Below are 20035 nucleotides of genomic sequence, written 5' to 3'. Positions count from 1 at the left end.
TTCTCATGCTTTATGGCGAAATCCAGATTTTAAAATTGGAAAGAAAAATGTTTTTGTGGTGGGTGGAGACAGTAAGTTGATTTTTACCCTGGATCAATTATTAGGTCTAGACGATGGTCTGTCATTTTCTAATTAGCATGCTAAATACAATTTACCTGCTATGGCTGAATGGCAATACTTGTAATTGCAACACTTGTTGGGAGTCTAGGTTTGGTCCAGCCGCTTTTACAGCTTGAGTCTCCATTGTTACTGGAAACACTTATAGCGGCTGATCAGACATATCGACCCACGATTCATGTATATAAATGTTATCAGTAAAATAAATGATACTCACTGTTAAGATAGCCATAAATAGAGAATTGGATTGCCCCATTTTGCCTAATTGATGGATCATTGTTTTAGCGTTTGTACCTGAAGCATCTGTGCATAGTAGGCTACGCCTTATTCAGCAAAAAATCTTGGTTTGGGTTTATTGGACTCCACAACATCTTTTAAATAAGCGTTTGTCTACTTTGCATAATTGTTGGAGGCGTAATACAGCTAACGCTTCTTTTATCCATGTTTTGGCAATGCCCAATAGTTGCCTCCTTCTGGAAGGTCGTAATACAGATAAACTTTGTACTGGCAGACTCTTTTAATATTGAATGATGTACATATCCTCCAAAACTATTTACTGGTTTCTTGCAAGTTAACGCATGGTCAGAGCAAATGGATTTTCTGAGCCCTTTTGACAGCCGGACCGGTATTACAACAACAGAAGGACAAATGTTCACCTCCCATAATGCAGTGGATTGAGGACCTAATAACACTATTAACATCTGAACGGGTGGTACATAGGCATCACTCGCAAATGGATAAATATACTTGGTCTGCTTTTCTTGAAGCTTACACATAAACTTTTGTCTTTTTTAGAATGTTGTATTTAATACAACACTGATATTTTTATGCATGTAATATCTTGTCTCTTTTCTTCTTCATGATTTGTTTTGTTAAAAATCACAATAAAAAGATTAATTTTAAAAACCCACACATACTCTAAGTAGCCATGTCCGTAGCTTTGGTTTTGTGAAGAAAGGTGTGTGTACAGATGGAATGTGGTTCAGGTGAAAGAACATCACTTATCAATGTAGCGTGAAGACAGAAAACATCTGAAGTTTTAGGGGAGAAATCTTGATTTTTGAGGGGAATGAACAGCACATTCTCATTGGCATTAGTGGAACCAGAGTGCAGAGTTGTGTACAGATCTGGCCAGGGCGACTGATGCATAGGTGCTTTCAGCTGAGCAGCTGTGAATGCACATCTCAATCTGTGCTGCAGTGGTCACTTGAGCACCACCCAGAAGGCTGGATGACTCCTCCAGTGCCAATGGAGGGGAACACAGATAGCCTTACTGCTCATTTTCGGTGAGACTAGAGCTGGATTTGGACTTTCAGTCTCAATTGTCCCTGGATCGATTAATGGCAATGCTATAGTTTAGTATGTTTAAATTTAAAAGAAGTATCTATCATATAGAATGATTGCAGCACTAAACGAATTAAATAAGGATGAGGAGCGGCCGTGATACAGACACACTTAAGATAAAACACTGACCATGTGTTGATCTATACCAATATGTGAAGGACCAAATTTGGACATTAATTCTTTTTAAAAGATGGAGAGGGGTTTACCCTCTTCTAAAAAGGTAAAGGTGTCCCCAACCAGTCGTGTCTGACACTAGGGTGCGGTGCTCATCCCCGTTTCTAAGCCGAAGAGCCAGCGCTGTCCGAAGATGCTTCCGTGGTCATGTGGCCGGCATGACTGAACACCGAGGTGCACGGAACGCTGTTACCTTTCCCGCCGAGGCGGTACCTCTTTATCTACTTGCAATTTCTTGCTTTCGAACTGCTAGGTTGGCAGGAGATGGTACTGAAGACGGGAGCTCACTCCGTCACGCAGCACTCGGGTCTCGAACTGCTGACCTGCCGACCTTCCAGTCTGCAGTTCAGCGTCTTAACCACTAAGCCACCGTGGCACCTTTTACCCTCTTCTGCAAACACTTAATTTCTAAAGCAAAGCTTGGTGCAAGTCAGATTTTCCCTACTGAAACAAGCACACCACAGTTTGCTCATCATTCCCTCCATTTCCAGCTTTCACTGATTATGTAGACAAAATGGCACCACCTGTATACGAGACAGACATCGAAAGGCTTGGGGGAACACAAAACCTTGCAGAAGTACAAACACACTTTAGGAACAACCTCCCCCACCACCATCCAAACGGCCCAACAAGGACTGAACAAGTGCCTGGTGGGGGAAAGAAAATGGAAAACCAGGTGGGAGGCGGGATGGGGCATCCAGAGGGCACTGATTAGGAACACCACCCTGCAACGTTTTGCTGCAGGCCCCACTAGTATAACATGGGATTTCAGTTAGGGTCACAATTGTTTAGGTGCTACAGAAGCTGTCTTCAGATTGATGTCAAGGAGTCTGGAAGAACTAGCCAGAGGGAAACGCTTGACCTTAAGTAGTGTGTTCCCATCTCATCTGGTCATTTTATGGTGGAAAATGTCAAGTGTTATGCTAACAGGTGCACATAAAATTAGTTGTCAATAATTCTATAAATCCAGAAGTCTAAAGGATAGTAACAATTCCATGGGCTCAACACATCTGAGGAGGAACCACCTTGATTGCGGAAGAGTGAAAGGTCGTGGTTTGTTGGCTCCCCATTTATTCCACCCCTGCCCCAACCTAACAAAGATGGTTCTCCCTTGAAATACACTGGACACATAGAATTACCTCTATAAAGGAGCCTGCTTTTACTTCTGAAGAACATTAGTTTTCAAAATTCTGCCCTTCAGGAACTTGTAAGAGCAGCACTGCTGGATCAGATCTAGCATTCTGAGTCTGATCCACTGCCTCCGTCATGCTGCTCACTTCTGCCTTCAGTTAACAATGTATGATCTCTTCCCTTTCATAGGTTGTTATTGTAATGTCAGAACCTGGGCACCCACAATTAACCCAACAACAAATCGTAGGTTTGTATTCAACAAAACAGCCCAGGGAGAGATGTCTCTTGAGGCTCTTAATATTGGTCTCCTAACCTTTAGTGTGCTGATCTTCTTCTATTCCTCAGGTCAAGCCTCCTATGCTGTTATGGCCCCAGTTTACCTACCATGGCAGAGGCCATACACTGGGATGAAAGGATGATCAAGGCCTTGCTAGATTGCACTACAAAATACTGCAGACATTAGAAGGCTGCTGTGTGTGTGCTTTGCAGAGGAAGACAGACTTTGCCTGGCAGGGGGCTCTAAGGTTTCCAGTAGAGGTACCTCTCAGCCCCTGCCACTTCATCCTTTTAAGTAGAGATGCCATGGATTCAACCTGGGACCTTCTGCTCCACCACTGAGCTACAGTCCCCGTCTGTCTTCTGGAAAAGCTAACCTGCCATTACAGACAAGCTCCATTAAGCTTCCAAAGGTTCCTAGGATCACAGCTTGACAACAACATGCATATTTTGGCTTTCCCTTTCTCTTTTGTGGGGGACTAACCTTTTATACTAGTAAAGCATTAAGCCTTTGGAACACACGTTCTTGGTAAAATACAGAAATAGTCTAATTTAGAGCATTCCATTGTAGCAAGACTCTGCCTTCTGTGACATCAGAATTTCTAGAGGTGGAACTCTTGAATTGAGAAGATTCGTACATAGTTACAATGTGGGCCATATTAAGGCTGTAGATTCATAGCTGAGCACAGTTTCCTTCAACCCGCCTAGGACACCTGCACATGGGGAAAGGGACGCAGGCCTAATCATCACTCATTTAAAAGTTTTAAATAAAAGGTTTATTGAAGCTACCTTGATGAACCAAAAAGCAACAGCGTTTCATCCTTATTGTTTCTTTTTAAAAAGCAAGATTCTTTGTCTTCATGCTCCCCTAGGCGGTGAACTCAAAAGATGCTCTACAGAGATCTTGCCAACAGTTCCACAAGGCATTCCAGCATGGATTACTCATGTCTGCATCATTAAAATAGTCATAGACACAGTCTCTGGCCATGCTCCTCTCCAGGAAGTGCAGCCCCTTAAAGACAACGGTGGCACCGAGGTGCTGCTTTCTCTTCACTCCACAGCATTGGTACCAGTATCTAGAAGGGAGAAGAACTGAAGTTAAGAGACACACATGGCAGATGAAGTCCACGTAGGAGGAATTTGAAACGAGTTGTTCCTATCGAAGGGAGGAATGTCAAGTCCAGAATGAGACACTGAGCATTTGGCAAACAAATCTCCCACATCCCTATTCTCAACGGCACGGGGGTTCTGAGAGTCCGGAATGCAACAGAGACAGAGACGTGCCTCGTGTTGACGTTACTCTCTTGTCCCATTTCAGTCTAAACCTTGAGCTCTCTCATGAACGCACGAAGCTGCCTTGTCCCGAGTCAGGCCACCGGTCTGTAGAGCCCAGGCGGGTTTGTTCCGACTGGCGGTGGCTTCCCAGGGGTCTTTCCAGGCTGAGAAGGATCTCAGAGAGTGGGGTTGAGACACCGGGGATTGGGCCTGGGACCTTCCTCAGGCAAAGCATATGGCTCTACTACAGAGCAACGGATCCTCCGTTTGATGTTCCAGCAGTAGCAGTTAAGTTACTGTAAAGCAACCCACATTACTGACTAAAGGCACAGTCCCATGCTTGTTTAGACAGAAAAAAGGCCTACGTGGCCGAGTGGAGAATGCTGGGAATTGTAGGACTGTTTCCTGTCTAAAAGTGCATAGGACTGCACCCTAAATTGTTGACATGGCTGTAGCCCATACCGCCTCACAGGACTGTTGTGAGGCAGTGCCCCACCTTGAGGTGTTTGGAGGAAGGGCGGGATACAAATGTCAAGAGTAAATAAGCTGCAGTTAAGACCGCTGGGGGAGGGGAAAACCCATATCCCTTTGCGAAACTGAAGCCGTTCGGGGTAAGTTTAGCCCCTACCCCACAGGTCTCTCAAAGTACACACCCTTTACTTCCCCCAAGGGTTGCCATTCAGTTCTAAGAGAAAAAGCAAAGCACTGCCCTTGGGGGGACAGAGCTGGGGTGAGGGCAAAAGCTGCTCCCCTCCCTCCACTGATAAGGAACCCTAAAGTGCAAGAAGAGGTAGGAGAGGGAGAATGAGAGAGTGGGTGTGCACGCGTGCATGCACATAGACAGGACAAGTTCCACTGTACCGCCTTCTCCACTGGTCCTTGCAATATATATGACCCCACTCTTTGCCACCCACCAGTCCCCCCATCCATCACAACAGCAGGCATTTTGCTAGCACTGTATGAATTAAAATTATTGAACCATGAATGCGTAAATGAACTTTCCTTGGCATTATAGGACCGTGGCCAACATCCCCTTCCTGGGCAAGGTGCTTGAGCGGGTGGTGGTAGGACAGCTCCAGGCACTCTTGAATGAAACGGATTATCTAGATCCATTTCAATCGGGCTTCAGGCCTGGTTTTGGAACGGAAACTGCCTTGGTCGCCCTGTGGGATGACCTCTGCCGGGAGAGGGACAGGGGGAGTGCGACCCTGTTGATTCTCCTGGACCTCTCAGCGGCTTTCGATACCATCGACCATGGTATCCTTCTGGATAGGTTGTCTGGGTTAGGAGTTGGAGGCACTGCACTACAGTGGTTCCGCTCCTACTTGGATGGCCGATTCCAGAAGGTGGTGCTGGGGGATTATTGCTCTGTGCCATGGAAATTATGCCATGGGGTTCCACAGGGCTCTATTTTATCCCCCATGCTGTTTAACATCTACATGAAACCGCTGGGGGAGGTTATCCGGAGGTGTGGGCTGAGGTGCCATCAATATGCAGATGACACCCAGCTCTACCTCTCTTTCTCATCAAAACCAGGTGAGGCAGTGGCTATTCTGAATCAGTGCCTGGGCACGGTAATGGACTGTGGGTCTGGTCTTCACCAGACCCCCTCTCCGGGAGACCAAGGTCCTCTCCAGAAGACCAAGGGAGACCAAGGTTGCTGAGTGCATGTACTGGAGGTTGGGCCCGAAGGGCAGCCTGGGGATTCTGCTCGTGTACCGTCCACCCCGCTGCACGACTGACTCCCTGGCCGAGGTGCTTGAGGTGGTCTCTGATGTGCGTGTACAGTCCCCTACCTTACTGGTGTTGGGGGACTTCAACGTACATTCGGAGGCCATCCTCACAGGAGCACCTTGGGACTTCATGGAGACCATGGCCTCCTGGGAGCTGCACCATATTCTAACTGGGCCCACCCATGTAGCCGGTCGTGCACTAGACCTTGTGTTTGTTTCTGGAGAGGCGGGGAGTGACCTGGAAGTCGGGGGTATATTCACCACCCCCTTGTCATGGTCAGATCACTATCTGGTGATGTTGGACTTCTCGGTTCCACAACCCCTCCGCAGGGGTGGAGGACCCATTAAAATGGTCCGCCCCAGGCGTCTTATGGATCCAAATGGATTCCTGAACGCGCTTGGGGATTCTCTGGGGCATGCCAACGGCCACTCGGTCGAGACCCTGGTGGGTGGCTGGAACGCCGCAATCACTGGGGCATTAGATCGGGTGGCTACGAAACGCCCTCTCCCCCTGAACAGGGCTCGGACTGCACCATGGTTCAATCCGCGGTTACGAGCTCTGAAACAGGAGGTGAGACGGCTAGAGCGCCGGTGGCGGAAGTCTCGCTCCAAAGACGATCAGACACGGGCTAGAGCTGTATCTTCAGCCTATCACGTGGCGGTGAAGGCAGCAAAAAAGGAATATTATGCTGCCTCCATCGCGTCTGCAGAGTGCTGTCCCAGGAGGCTGTTCCAAGTGGTCCGGAGCCTGGTCGGTCCTGTGGCTCCGGAACCACTGGAGCATTCTAAGGCCTCCTGTGAGGCTTTGGCAAGGCACTTTGCAGATAAAATTGATCAGATTAGGTGTGTTACTCTGCACACTGTGGATACAGTTAGTGAGCAAGAGGCGGCCTGTGGCAAACCGGTTTTGTGGGATCGGTTCCAGCTTCTTCCTCCTGATGAAATGGACAAGGTGCTTTCATCTGTAAGGCCGACCACCTGCTTACTTGATCCTTGCCCATCTTGGCTCATTATGAGCTGCAGAGAGAGACTGGGTGAGGGGATCAAGGCGGTGGTGAACGCCTCCCTTGAGGAGGGAGTGATGCCATCAGCCCTCAAGGAGGCAGTGATAAGACCGCTCTTAAAGAAGCCCTCCTTGGATCCTCAAGTTCTGAACAACTTTCGCCCAGTCTCAAATCTGCCATTTTTGGGCAAGGTGATTGAGCGGGTGGTGGCGGTGCAGTTGAAGGCACACTTGGAAGAAACTGATTATCTAGACCCATTTCAGTCGGGCTTCAGGCCTGGGCATGGGACAGACACGGCCTCGGTCGCCTTGGTGGATGATATGAGGATGGCTCTGGATAGGGATGAATGCTCCTTCCTTGTTCTCCTCGACCTCTCAGCGGCTTTTGATACCGTTGACCACGGTATCCTCCTGGACCGCCTGGAGGGGTTGGGCATTGGAGACACTGTATTGCGGTGGTTCCGGTCCTTCCTCTCCGGCAGGTACCAGAGGGTAGCACTGGGAGAGGAGGTTTCGGACCCGTGGCCACTTACTTGTGGGGTGCCACAGGGTTCCATCCTCTCCCCAATGCTATTTAACATCTATGTGAAGCCACTGGGGGCTATCATCAGGAGGTTTGGGGTGCAGTGTCATCAATATGCGGATGACACACAGCTCTACCTCTCATTCAAATCTTCACCAAGGTTGGCCGTAGAATCCCTGTCCAAAGGTCTGGAGACGGTGAGTGGCTGGATGGGGAGGAATAAGCTGAAGCTGAACCCTGACAAGACCGAGGTACTTTTGGTGGGAGACAAGAGGAGGCTGGGGGATGTTGACCTGGTGTTGAATGGGGTACGGCTACCCTTGAAAGACCAGGTCCGCAGCCTGGGGGTCATTTTGGACTCCCAGCTGTCCATGGAGGCTCAGGTGTCAGCTGTGAGCCGGACAGCGCTGTATCAACTTCATCTGATACGGCGACTGCGCCCCTTCCTTCCCGACCATCTGCTCCCATCGGTAGTACATGCCCTGGTCTCCTCTCGTTTAGATTACTGTAATGCGCTCTACGTGGGGTTACCCTTGAAGACGGTTTGGAAGCTGCAGCTGGTACAGAACGCGGCGGCTCGCCTGATTAAAGGCAGCCGCCGGCGAGATCACATCACTCCAGTGCTGAAGGAGTTGCACTGGTTACCAGTTGTTTTCCGGGCCAAATTCAAGGTGTTGGTTTTGACCTTTAAAACCCTATATGGTTCCGGCCCAGCCTATCTTAAGGAGCGCCTCCAGCAGCACCAGACAGGCTGCTTAACAACATCAGCCTCGGATGGCCTTCTCTCTGTCCCATCAGCCAGGACAGCTAGACTGGTGGGGACGAGGGAGAGGGCCTTTTCTGTGGTGGCCCCCACTCTGTGGAACTCCCTCCCTAGGGAACTCCGTCATGCCCCCTCTTTAATGAGCTTCCGTCGTGCATTAAAAACGTGGTTGTTCAGGCAGGCATTTGGGGTGGGTTAGGGTATTTAAAAAAAAAAATTATGGTAGAATTTTATTGTTTTAAATTGTTTTATGGTGTGTTGTACATCGCCCAGAGTGGCTGGGTGACCAGCCAGATGGGCAATTAATAAATTTAATAAATAAATAAATAATAAACTGAAACTCAATCCAGACAAGACGGAGGTACTGTTAGTGGGTGGTTCGTCTGCCCGGCTAGGTGATATTCAACCTGTTTTGGAGGGGGTTGCACTCCCCCTAAAGGATCACGTTCGTAGTTTGGGGGTGCTCTTGGATCCAGAACTGTCACTTGAGGCACAGGTGAACTCAGTGGCATGGAGCACTTTTTATCAGCTTAGGCTGGTATACCAACTACGCCCTTATCTGGACAGAGATAGCCTTGCTACAGTTATCCATGCTCTGATAACTTCTCGTCTGGATTACTGCAATGCGTTATACGTGGGGCTGCCTTTGAAAACGGTCCGGAAACTTCAGCTGGTCCAAAATAGGGCAGCAAGATTGTTAACAGGGACTGGCCTGCGTGCTCATATTACGCCAGTACTTTTCCAGCTGCACTGGCTGCCAGTCCATTTCCGGGCCCGATTCAAAGTGCTGGTGTTAACATTCAAAGCCCTTAACGGCTTGGGGCCAGGTTACCTGAAGGATCGCCTCCTCCCATATGTGCCTGCCCGGAACTTAAGATCATCATCAGCGGCCCTTCTCCGTGAGCCCCTGCCAAAGGAAGTGAGGTGGGTGGCTACTAGGAGGAGGGCTTTTTCTGCTGTGGCACCCCGGCTCTGGAATGAGCTCCCTAGTGAGGTTCACCTGGCGCCTACATTGTATTCCTTTCGGCGCCAGGTGAAGACCTTTTTATTTTCCCAGGCATTTTAGCATTCTAAATTTTTATCTTTGCTGTTTTAAATCTGTATTTTAAACTCTTGCACTGCTGCTAGGTTTTATTGTGGTTGTATTGTTATATTGTGGTTTTAATGTTCTATATATTTTAAATTGTTTTATTGTGCGTTGTTTGGTTTTAATTTTTGTGAACTGCCCAGAGAGCTTTGGCTATTGGGCGGTATAGAAATGAAATGAATGAATGAATAAATAAATAAATAAATGTTTGTAGCTGCACAGACCAAACAAATGGGCTGAGTAAGAGGGAGACATCAGAAGGCTGTCAAACCAACCCAGCTCAGGAAGTTTGCATTCTCAAGTTAAAATTTTACAGAATGGCTGTCGTCCATCTCATCACAACCTTTGAAACCTTCCAGCACTTGACATTGCATCATTAAAGTCACATAAATCATATTCATGTGTCCGAGGAAGATCAACAGGTTTTTAGTAAGGCATTTAAGTCTTTAAGCAAGCAGGCAATGCTGTAGGAGTCAAGGGACACCAGTGTTTAAGCAGCCCCTGATCTGGAGGCATCAGCAGGGGATACTGTTTAACTCCACACCAGGAGAGTCACACACCTGCTGATTTATGCAGATGAAGCTGCTGTCAAAGGCACAATAGCAGGCACAGTTGGGGTCTTCTGCTTAGATGGCAACCTTATGTATGAGGCGATCAAAGACTCCACAAACAAACATGACAGTTTTCTGGCACCTTAAGGGCCAAGGTAAAAAAGCGGGCAGCACAAACATAAGGAAAGGAAAAGGCAAAATGTTGGCCATCTCCTTATTTTGTAAGGACATTTCACCATTTCATTAAATCCATTTTTCAGTACCAATTTGAGACTTTGCCCATTTTCTGCTACCTTAAGGACTAAGAATTTTTTTGCGGCATGAACGCCCACAAGCTGTAGAGACATAAACCAGCTGATTCAACCTGCAGCATCAGCCCCAGAAATACCAACCTGGGATTGAGAGTTCTTGCCTGTTTGCTACTACTCAAGCCTCAGAAAGGACGCGAAAATTCGTGAGGCTCCACACAACAGCTGCGTGAAGCCAAGACTCATCTGCACCTGGACCACTGTTGCAAAAGAACTGCACCAAAGGGAAAGACTCTCCAGACACCTGCAGGTGTCATCCAGAGTGAAAGGAAGCAGTATTACGTTCTGTTCTTTGTGACAGGGGGTCTTACAACAGAGTGGCTGTATTTGGAATACTGTACGCAGTTTGGGCCATCTCAAAAAGGATGCATCACAGAGCTTGAAAAGGTGCAGAAAACGGCAACCAATGTGATCAGGAGGTTGGAACATCTTCTCTAGGAGGAAAGACCAAAGAAACTGGGGCGTTTTAGTTAGAAAAAGGCAGCCAAAGGGGACCGTGTTGATGTTATAAAATTATGCATCGTGTGGGAAGAGAAGTTATTCTCCCTCTGCCATAACACTAGGTCAACCAATGAAATTGATGTCCAGAAGATGAAGGACAGACAAAATAAAGTACTTCTCCATGCAATGCATGTATGGAATTTGCTACCACAAGATGTGGTGATGGTCATGGCCTTAAATGGCCTTCAAGGGGAGTAGACAAATCAATGGAGGAGCAGGACGTCTACCGATGGCTAGGTTTACTGAATGGAACCTCTATGTTCAACAGCAGTGCACCCCTGAATAACACTTGCTGGGGGGGCGGTGTCGATGGTGAGTGAGGGACTATCGCCTTCATTGTCTTACTGAGAGCTCCCTGGAAGTATCTGGCTGACCACTGTGGGAAACAGATGCTGAACTAGATGGACCCTTAGCCTCATCCAGCAAGGCTCTTCTCATGTTCTTCCCATCTTACTGTGAGATTGGCAACGTCTGCACTTTCAGGTGGCTGTTACAAATATGATCACAGCCAATGCTTCAAACAATGGCTCTCCCAAGCTGACACTTAAGTCCAGCGCCTGCACAACCTGCAAGTCACCAAGCCAACAGGGCTCAAATAAACAACAATTCCTGTTTTTGATTTCTACCCAGGACTGCAAGATCAGAAGGGCTTTCAACCACCTCATAGGCCATGACTGATGGGCTGAGTTTGGTTTTATGGAGCTCTTTACTTCACAGGGGAGCGCAGAGGAGAGTGGAATTAAAGGGCCTAAAACGTCATATTTACACTCTGGACCCAGAGGCCATAATCCAACCAGGTAAGGGAGGGGAGGGGGGTCTCTCTCACTGCAGGTCTTTATGCAGAGCCTGTACAGTCCTTGGCTGGGGATGCTGCAATTCTGGATTTCCAGCACTGAGCAGGGAGTTGGACAAAATGGCCTGTAAGATTTGAAATCAGTGGGCTTAAACGTAACTGGAGTGCGCCTGGAGCACACAGAATTGCCAGGCTTCCAAGCGTTCCATTAAGTGCTTTGTTCATATCAGGGAAGGGACACTTGATAACCTGGAGCTTTAATGATTTTTTGAATATCTTTATACAAACATCAATCAAGGACCATTAAGAATTGTGCCAGCTGAGTGTATTTACTTTGCATCATTTATAATTCTGCCAAGACTGCAAACAAAACAGCCTTTACTCAAAAGCCACAGGGCAGGAGAGGAGAAAAGAAAAACAGAGATGGGAGTATATGAATATGGGTTACAGTTGGACAGCAGGACAGGAAGCGAATAATGGGTTACAGGATAGGAAGTGAATAATGGGTTACAGTTGGACAGCAGGATAGGAAGTGAATAACAGTTGGACAGCAGGATAGGAAGTGAATAGGTAATGGCAAAGATTAAGGGACAACAGGCCTGGGAAGTGAGGCAGGTGGCTACCAACCAGTAAGAGGGCCTTTTCTGCTGTGGCACCCCGGCTGTGGAATGAGTTCCCTAGAGAGGTTCGCCTCACACCTATGTTGCACTCCTTTTGGCACCAGGTAAGACCTTTTTATTTTCCCAGCATTTTAGCACTCAGGTCTTTTAGCTCTGCTGTTTTAAATCTGTATTTTAAGTCTCTGCATTGCTGCTAGGTTTTATTCTGGTTGTACTTTTATAATGTAGTTTTAGATTTTCATATTTTATATTGTACTTTGTGGTTTTAATTTTTGTGAACCGCCCAGAGAGCTTTGGCTATTGGGCAGTATAGAAATAAATAATTCTTGAGAAAAATGTGCATTGGAGACCTGCCTAGAAATCCATGCCCCAAATCAGCTGGCTTTTGGGCCGACACATGTGGCCAGCACATCATTTTGCTGCATTCGTGAGATCTAAGAAGTTTTTTAAAAAAAATATAAATGTCTCATGCTTCAAAACATTGTGCTAGGAATACAGTTTGTTGTGCAGGGAACCCAGACACACAGAATGATAGAGATTAAGCTCATTTTAGCCAATAGGATCTTACTAACCAAATGATTAGGTGCTACGTGAGTGGGTTTCCATCTTGACCATCAGGCAGCTCCTTCTTCCCCTTCCAAGCCACACACATGTTTACTACCCTAAGGCCACAATCCTATGTATGTTCAGACAGAATAAAGTCCTACAACTCCCAGCATTCCCCAGCCAGTATGGCTGGTTGGGGAATGCTGGGAGCTGGATTTTTTTTCCTATCTAAACATGCATAGTATCCTAATTGTGTCCCAATATAGTGTACCCTTTATAACGATGTTGAAATTGAAAGTCCTGCTGGGAGCCATTCTTGGCTAAAAAGCAGGCTATAAATATAAAAGAAATGTTTGCCACCTGTTATTAGATGAAACCTTTGAATGCATTCTTGTCACATAATTCCATCCTGGTGTAGAGCAGGGGTGAACAAAAGGTAGATCTCCAGATGTTTTAGACTTCAACTCCCAGAAGCCGTTGCCAGCATGGTCAATAGTCAAGAATGCTGGGAATTGAACTCCAAAACATCTGGAGATCTACTTTCTGCCCACCCCTGGTGCAGGGAAGACCATTTTAAGTAGGACTTAATGGCAGGAGATGCAGGAACTCCCTTGTTTGGAAAAGAAATCCTTCAAATGCAAGGACTTTTTTTTAGGAAGCATCAGTGAGATACTTAAGGGCAGAGGAAAAAGTGTTTTCTATCCTTTACACAAGATTTTCCACATAGATTCGCGCCTCTACCCACGGCTGTAATTTGCACGCACGCACACACTCTCAAGAGCTATGAGTGGCGTTGCTCTTCTGCCATTTGGCCTCAGCATCTCTACACACATCATAGTCCAGAACTTACTTTTCCCATCACAGGCTACTATTTTCACTTTATCCACTTTCACAAGCTCAGTGACCTCTCTGAACTCAACGTCGTTCAGTACAAATGTCCAAACGTTGTCACAGAATCTGTATGTGTTCAGAGAGCCCTTCAGGAGGAAAAAGAGGAGAATGTCTGAGTAAGTGCAAGCACACTTGCTACAAATAGCTTCTCTAGAGTTGTGTCGTCTGGACTTCATGCCCTTGAAGCCACCTTCTCCTCATCCCACATATGCCCTGAGAAAGGTTATACACAGAGTGCCTCCTTGTGGTAGTTGAAAGAACATTAGCACCAAATAAATGGGAAAGTTTGAACGGAGGAATGCCAGATTCATAAGAACGAGAGATGGGTTATTTTAGCTTCAGAATTCTCCCATATTATTTTAATCTGGCCTCCCTTCCCCTTTGCAACTATCCTTAATTGCTTGGCTCAGCCTCTAAACCACGTCATTCAGCAGAGCTAGCCTCTCGATTTCAAGTGTTACATTACTTTACAAAGTTGTTTTGTGCACCTTGTATGGGATCTTGAGCATTTCTCTTTACAGAGAACTGATTAGTAAATAGAACTGTGCTTCTGCTATGTAAAGGTGGTTGCTCTGTTTTGGAATAGACTGAAAAAGCTGGTAAGCCAAGCTGTTACCAAATATGCATAGGGCTGCACCCTTAATGACACAGCATTATAAACTATGGATCAGCCTCCCAAGAGAGGTTTCTTAGGATCCCTCTTTTCCTACTTTTAAACAAGCTCCAAGAGTATTTTATGTTGGTGGGCATTTTAGTTGTGTTTGAAACCACAACCCTAAGGTAGCTCAGTGGTAGAGCCCCTGCTTTGCATTTAGAAGGTCCCACCAGGTTTGATCTCCAGGCAGGGCTGGAAAAACATCAGCTTGAAACTCTGGAGAACTGCTGCCAGACTGTGTTGGCAATACTGGGCTATTTGGACCAACTGTGTAAGGCATTGCAAGGCAACTTCCTATGTTCCTATGGCCCCTGGGAGGATGTTCCAGAAGCCATAGGATGTTTCAGATCTCCTGTTTGAGGATGGAGAGAGGGGTCTGACCTCTCGGGGGCGGGGGAGATCCAACTTCACAACCCCCTCCCTGTTTCTGCCGAAACTTCCTCAGCCCTTGCCTCTCCAACTTCATTTCAGGCTCGCAGAGGGCATTCCGTAGGTATGTAAGGCTTGGATCCACAGCAGAAGTTATAGCAAACATGGAAACCATTTGCTCCTCCTATCTAGCATTAGCGTTCTTACCCTGAAATTGACTCTGTTTCTGACCCGCTGTGCCAATGCAGAGTTAATAGCTTTGTCAAACTGCAGAAGTACTTTAAGTGCAAGCTGGGGGGTGATCTGCTGAGACTGAAAGAGGGAAGATAGAATCTTTCAGGTTTAAGGACAAATGACAGTCAAGACAGATACAAACTCATATTTCCAAAATCTTTGGATTATAGTTTTCTGTTTATGTATTCACATTCTAATAGTGAAACAAAGCTCCCCCCAAATTACTGCTTTCACAGCTCTCCTAGTATATAGATACAAAATTTCCTTGCCAGATTTCAAACAACACAATGCAACTTGGTTTCTCACTTTCACTGAATTTTCACTAGAAACATTAATTACCCTCTTAACATCTTTTATTCAGGCCTGTGTGTGCAATTCTGCCCATTTACATTTTTTACTAGGTCAGCAAGCACAGTATTTGGTTTCTGGTAATGAGCATGCCAGTGAGCAAACCTTTGTTTTCATTTACAGGTTACATTTTAAAATTCTATGGCTGCACTGAAAAGTTAGTGGGCCCATCTTCCTTTGTGAATTTCCTTTTACCATCACACTGATGTTTTTAATCTTTGCTTATAACCGAGGATGTGGAAGAGCAGTCAACAGTAAGCCCAACTACATCTCATCCAGTCATACCTTGAACACCTATTGTGGCTTGAACATAAAGCATTTATACACCACTGGGATGTTCTGACTTACTGGGGCAAAGCAGGTCTAGACCCTACCTGTATGAGTTCATCCAGGCTCTCCTGAAGACTGTTTCCCAGCGTGGTGTTTCTATATAGCTGGTAGGCCATGGCTCAGGTGAATGGCAAAACCGTTGCTGATCATGCACAGATCTGAAGATGCCCTAACTTTCACCAAAGACCTAGGAAATCCAGCATAACAGTTACTGAGCTAGCCAGGGGAGGGGAAAGCATGTAATGTACAAACTGTGATAGCAGGGTTCTCAACCATAGTCCTTGGTTCATAAACAAAAAAAATGGAAGTTAAAGTGGTCACATACAGGATCAATATGATGAAGGAAAGAAATGGGACGTAGGTCAGAACAAGAGTGGGCAACTAGTGTTGTCCAGATGCCTTGGACTACAGCTCTATTGGCCATGGTGGTTGAGACTGACGGGAGTTGTAGTCCAAAATACCTGGAGGGAACTAGGCTGCCCACCCTGGGTTAGAAACACAGTTTGTCCACAAGTGAAGTATTGCTCACACATTATTCTTCAAGGCTGGGGCAAAGTACAACATGTGCCCAGCAGTGCCTAAACAAATAGATCTCTTGTGTTCCCATACTACCGAAGTCAAGGGCTGGCTATGGCCCTCCACCACTGTGGAAATGTGTAAGAACTTTGAACCATGTGTTTCGCCTTGGGTACATTAAGATCTTCTGAATTTAATTATAACTCTACCTCAATCATGGAGCTTTATTTACTAGCCTTCTGGTAGGTGGAAGGGATATTCTGGAGAGGTGATGTTCTATAAGAATGTTTTAGAACCAGGCCACCTCTCTACTCCACCATTCTTAAGCTGCTAATAAAGCAAGCTGTAAGATGCCCACAGAAATATTATAAATAGATGAAGATGAGGCGCGCACACACGCACACACACTAGGACTGTCCTTGCCATTTTTTACTTGCCTGGTTCCTGGGCCTTTAAATATAGCCTTGACATGTTAAGTTAAGCAAATGAAGATAAAGTGAATAGGGAAGTATCGCCTGCTTAACTTTTGCATGTGCAGCAAGAAAAGTTGGCAAGCCTATAGGTACACATTGCGCAATGCTGAGCAATTCAACCTGAAACTAACATAGACCAGTTTCAAATGAACTGATGCCAGACCAAATAATTCAAGGGCCTTTTGTTGAATCTAGAAGAGAGCAGCTGTCAACTTTATTTTATGTAAAATGGACTCCTGAACAGTTAGAATCAAAGTTTTTAGTCCTTCTTAGTTCTGCCTAGTCTACCTTAAAAGCAGATTTCCGCAGCACTACCCAATATAATCTACTACTATTAATCTATGTAGATACTCAATATACTCCAAATCATAGGGTTCACTGCCACAAAAAAGCAAACAGCTCATCAGACTAGAGCTCAGCCAATGAAGATGACTCAGATGCAGAACAAACAAATGGAAATACTTCTCCATATGTTTAATTCACTGCTACAAGATAAACAAATCACAATAGTAAACAGGAATGTTTTAGGAGCACCGTTCAATTTAAAAACACCACAAGAACAAGAATTATTAATTATAAAATGTCAGCTAGCATTAAATATTATTACTGTTCGTAATAGTACCACCAGATTTACTATTAATTTTTTCTTTCTAGGAGATAGTTCTGTTAGTCTGTTGTGGAGAAAACAACAGAGTCTTCTGGCAGTTTAGCAAATTTGTTATGGGTTAAGCTTTTGAGGAACGGTTCACTTCTTCAGATACATGAAGCATTATTCCCAGTTCGCAGGTATATATAGATACTGGTGCACAGAAAAAAACATAAACCATTTGGTCAAATGAGAATGAAATACAAAACATACACTCTCACAGCAATCCTGCCTGTGGTAGTGGGAGCTCATTCACTTTGGCGGGTATGTTTGGGGATCAGGAGGGCTGTGGATTCACAACTGCTCCGAAGACAACCCCGGGTAGACTTTCTTTTCCCCCTCTCTGATGTCAGAATTCTGATGGTGGAGAAGAACTGGCCTCAGAGGTTTCCACAGCAGTTGGGAGGGGAATGTTAAGGTTGGATCCCCCCCCCCCCCACGAGGGGGAGATCTAACATATCCCACAGTGCCTGGGATGCAGCATTAATGACAATTCTATTAAAATGGAAATGTATGCAAAATAAGCACAGCAATAATAGCCCCTATGCTTCTTCGAAATATATGTAAGCTTTATGGTCACTGTGCTTCTTCTGCATTAATTTAAGCTCTAACAGACTGTCAAAGAATTAACTTTCTGTATTTCATTGTCATCCTGTGCCTAGATATATACATACATACATATATATGTATGTATATATATATGGGGATGTTTCGTGTGCATGTGTGTATATCTATATCAAACCCCACCCCATTAACATTAATACTTTATGCACTTGATGTATTGGACTCTAGTTCACAAAAGCTGATACCATAATAACTATTGTTCTTTAGAGGCACCACGAAGACTTGTTGTGTTAGATACAGAATATAGTAAGTTGCATTCAGGTCCCAAAGAAACCAATGGGTCAAGCTAGCCATGACAACATCCCCATTTAAATCAACGGGACTTAAGTTAAGCGCAACACGCTTCAATTATGATGACGATGAGGTAGTAGTAGTACAGCAATTTGCAAAAACAACAAAGCAAATTAGGGAGCAATCCTACCAATTGTGCCCTTGGTGATCGGAAGCCCCCAAACTCGGAGGCTTCCGATCATCCAATCCAGGGCAGGAGGAGTGGAGGAGGTGATCTTCGCCTCCCTGTTCCCTTGCCCTGCATTTTTTGCTAGACAGGCTTTTTAGACTGTCTAGCGGTGGCACTCTGGAGGCGGAGGGAAGGAGGCTGGAAGAGGCTCAGGACTGCTCGTATCCCGGCCTCTCCAGCCTCTTCCTGAAATGCCCCCCTCGGAGGCTGCTTTTCTGACTTCAGAGGGCACCGGCGCAGCTCCTCCTGTGCCAGCTGTGAGGGGGCAGGGGAGGAGCGCTGCCTCTGACCTCTGAGGAGGGAATTCCCAGTATCCTATGGCCTCTCAGACAACGCCTAGGAGCCATAGGATTGCTCCCTTAAGGGTGCAACCCCGTCCGTGTTTAGCCAGAAAAGAAGGTCTACAACTGCACACGGATAGGAAACATCCTTGTCAGGGTTCGAGCGGCACCCCCCCCCCCACATTCACTGGCTCATCACCCCCGACATCGATTCCCCTCCCAACATCTTTTGTTCAGGCCCAGGCGCGCCGTTCTGCCCGTTTACAGCTCCGCTCGGTCAGCGCGGCCGGCTGAGGAAGGCTGGGCGCCGGGGCTCTTCGCCAGGGCCGCGTCCTCAGCTGGACCAGGCCCCACGCCGCGAAAGCGGCCCAGAGCGGCCCGCGGGGCCGAAAGCGCGTCTCGGGCGCTGAGGGAGGGTCCGCCGCCGCGGAGACTCCCTCCCTGGCAGCCGGCCGGCCGGCCGGCCGCCGCAGGCTGCCCCCGACCCTCTCCTCTACTCTGGGCCGCCGACATGGCCGGGCCGCCCTCGCGAGGCCACGGCGACCCCGCCTTCCCAGAGGCTCCCCGGACCGGCTGGCTGAGGCCTCCCCGCTCCCGGGCGGCGCCCGAGCGGGGAACCCTCCCGGCAGGAAGCGGCACCTGAGGGGGACGAAGGCGGCGGCGGCGCCCGTCCGGCTCTTCGCGCCGCTTCCACTGCGCAGCCCGGGAAAAGGGGCGACCGAGGCGCTGCCGCCGCCGCTGGCGCCACTTTCCCGTCCCCCTCCTCTCTCCCTCAGAAAGCTCGACCCGGAAACGGAAGCAGCGCGAGGCGGAAGACGCGACCATAGAGTCCCCGCGCCCGTCGGGGCGTCGGCTGGGGTGCGCGCATGCGCATCTAGGGGAAGCGGCGTGCGGCAAGAGCGGGCTCCGGCCCGGCGCAGGCGGCGCCCCCCGGGGTCTGAGGGGCGGCCGCTTCCCTCGCGCGCCGCGCCCGCGGCAGAACGCGGGGCTGGCCCGCGGCTAAACGTGCGTAGGGCCGGCCGCAGGGAAGGCTTGGGGCGGGGAACTGGGGAAGCCCAGAACAAGCCGGGGGGGGGGAGCAGCTTCTCCCGAAATTTCCCCCAAATCCCCGAAACCCCTTTCTTTCCCCATGCCGAATTTTCTGGTGGCCCCCCCCCCACCCCTTCCTGTCCGCCCACTGCCCCCATTGCGCGGATTTGCTCATGATCAAGCCCCACCGATGGCGCTGGGAATGTCTCCCGAGGAAGCATCCAGGGTGGGATGCTGGCCGGGCACGATCCCAAAACGTGCCTGCCTGTTTTGGGATCGTGCCGGTAGGAAAGGACACTCTGCACATGTGCAGTGGCATTTTGGTTCGATGCTCGAAGCTGAGCCTTTTCCCAGCAGCTTAAATGTCCTCGTGGGCGTTTATCGGATTTTTAGCCCACTTTCCAGGCAAATTATAGCCTCCTTCCTCAGATAAG

At 47.6% G+C, this 20035-nt stretch overlaps 1 protein-coding gene across 3 annotated transcripts; it reads right to left on the bottom strand.

Annotated features, from left to right (window-relative positions):
- Positions 1–2773: 2773 nt before the first annotated feature.
- GTF2A2 (general transcription factor IIA subunit 2) lies at positions 2774–19346 on the bottom strand. 3 transcript variants are annotated; one of them, XM_084816703.1, is made up of 6 exons: positions 19212–19346; positions 17421–17564; positions 15617–15759; positions 14868–14972; positions 13596–13722; positions 3571–4118 (listed from the first exon to the last, which is right to left on the bottom strand). In XM_084816703.1, the coding sequence occupies exons 3-6, from the start codon at positions 15686–15688 to the stop codon at positions 4093–4095; spliced, it is 330 nt and encodes a 109-aa protein (XP_084672829.1). In that variant the 5' UTR covers positions 15689–15759; positions 17421–17564; positions 19212–19346; the 3' UTR covers positions 3571–4092. The 3 variants fall into 3 exon arrangements, with proteins under 3 accessions (XP_084672828.1, XP_084672829.1, XP_084672830.1); XM_084816702.1 differs by lacking the exon at positions 17421–17564 and having other exon boundaries at positions 2774–4118; XM_084816704.1 differs by lacking the exon at positions 17421–17564 and having other exon boundaries at positions 3794–4118; positions 19292–19346.
- Positions 19347–20035: the final 689 nt, after the last annotated feature.

This window comes from Heloderma suspectum, chromosome 11 (genome assembly GCF_057233095.1).
Source record: "Heloderma suspectum isolate Gila_16-S chromosome 11, 16-S_ref, whole genome shotgun sequence".
In the NCBI taxonomy this organism is placed as follows: Eukaryota; Metazoa; Chordata; class Lepidosauria; order Squamata; family Helodermatidae; genus Heloderma; species Heloderma suspectum.
This window is presented reverse-complemented; position numbering and strand designations above follow the sequence as displayed.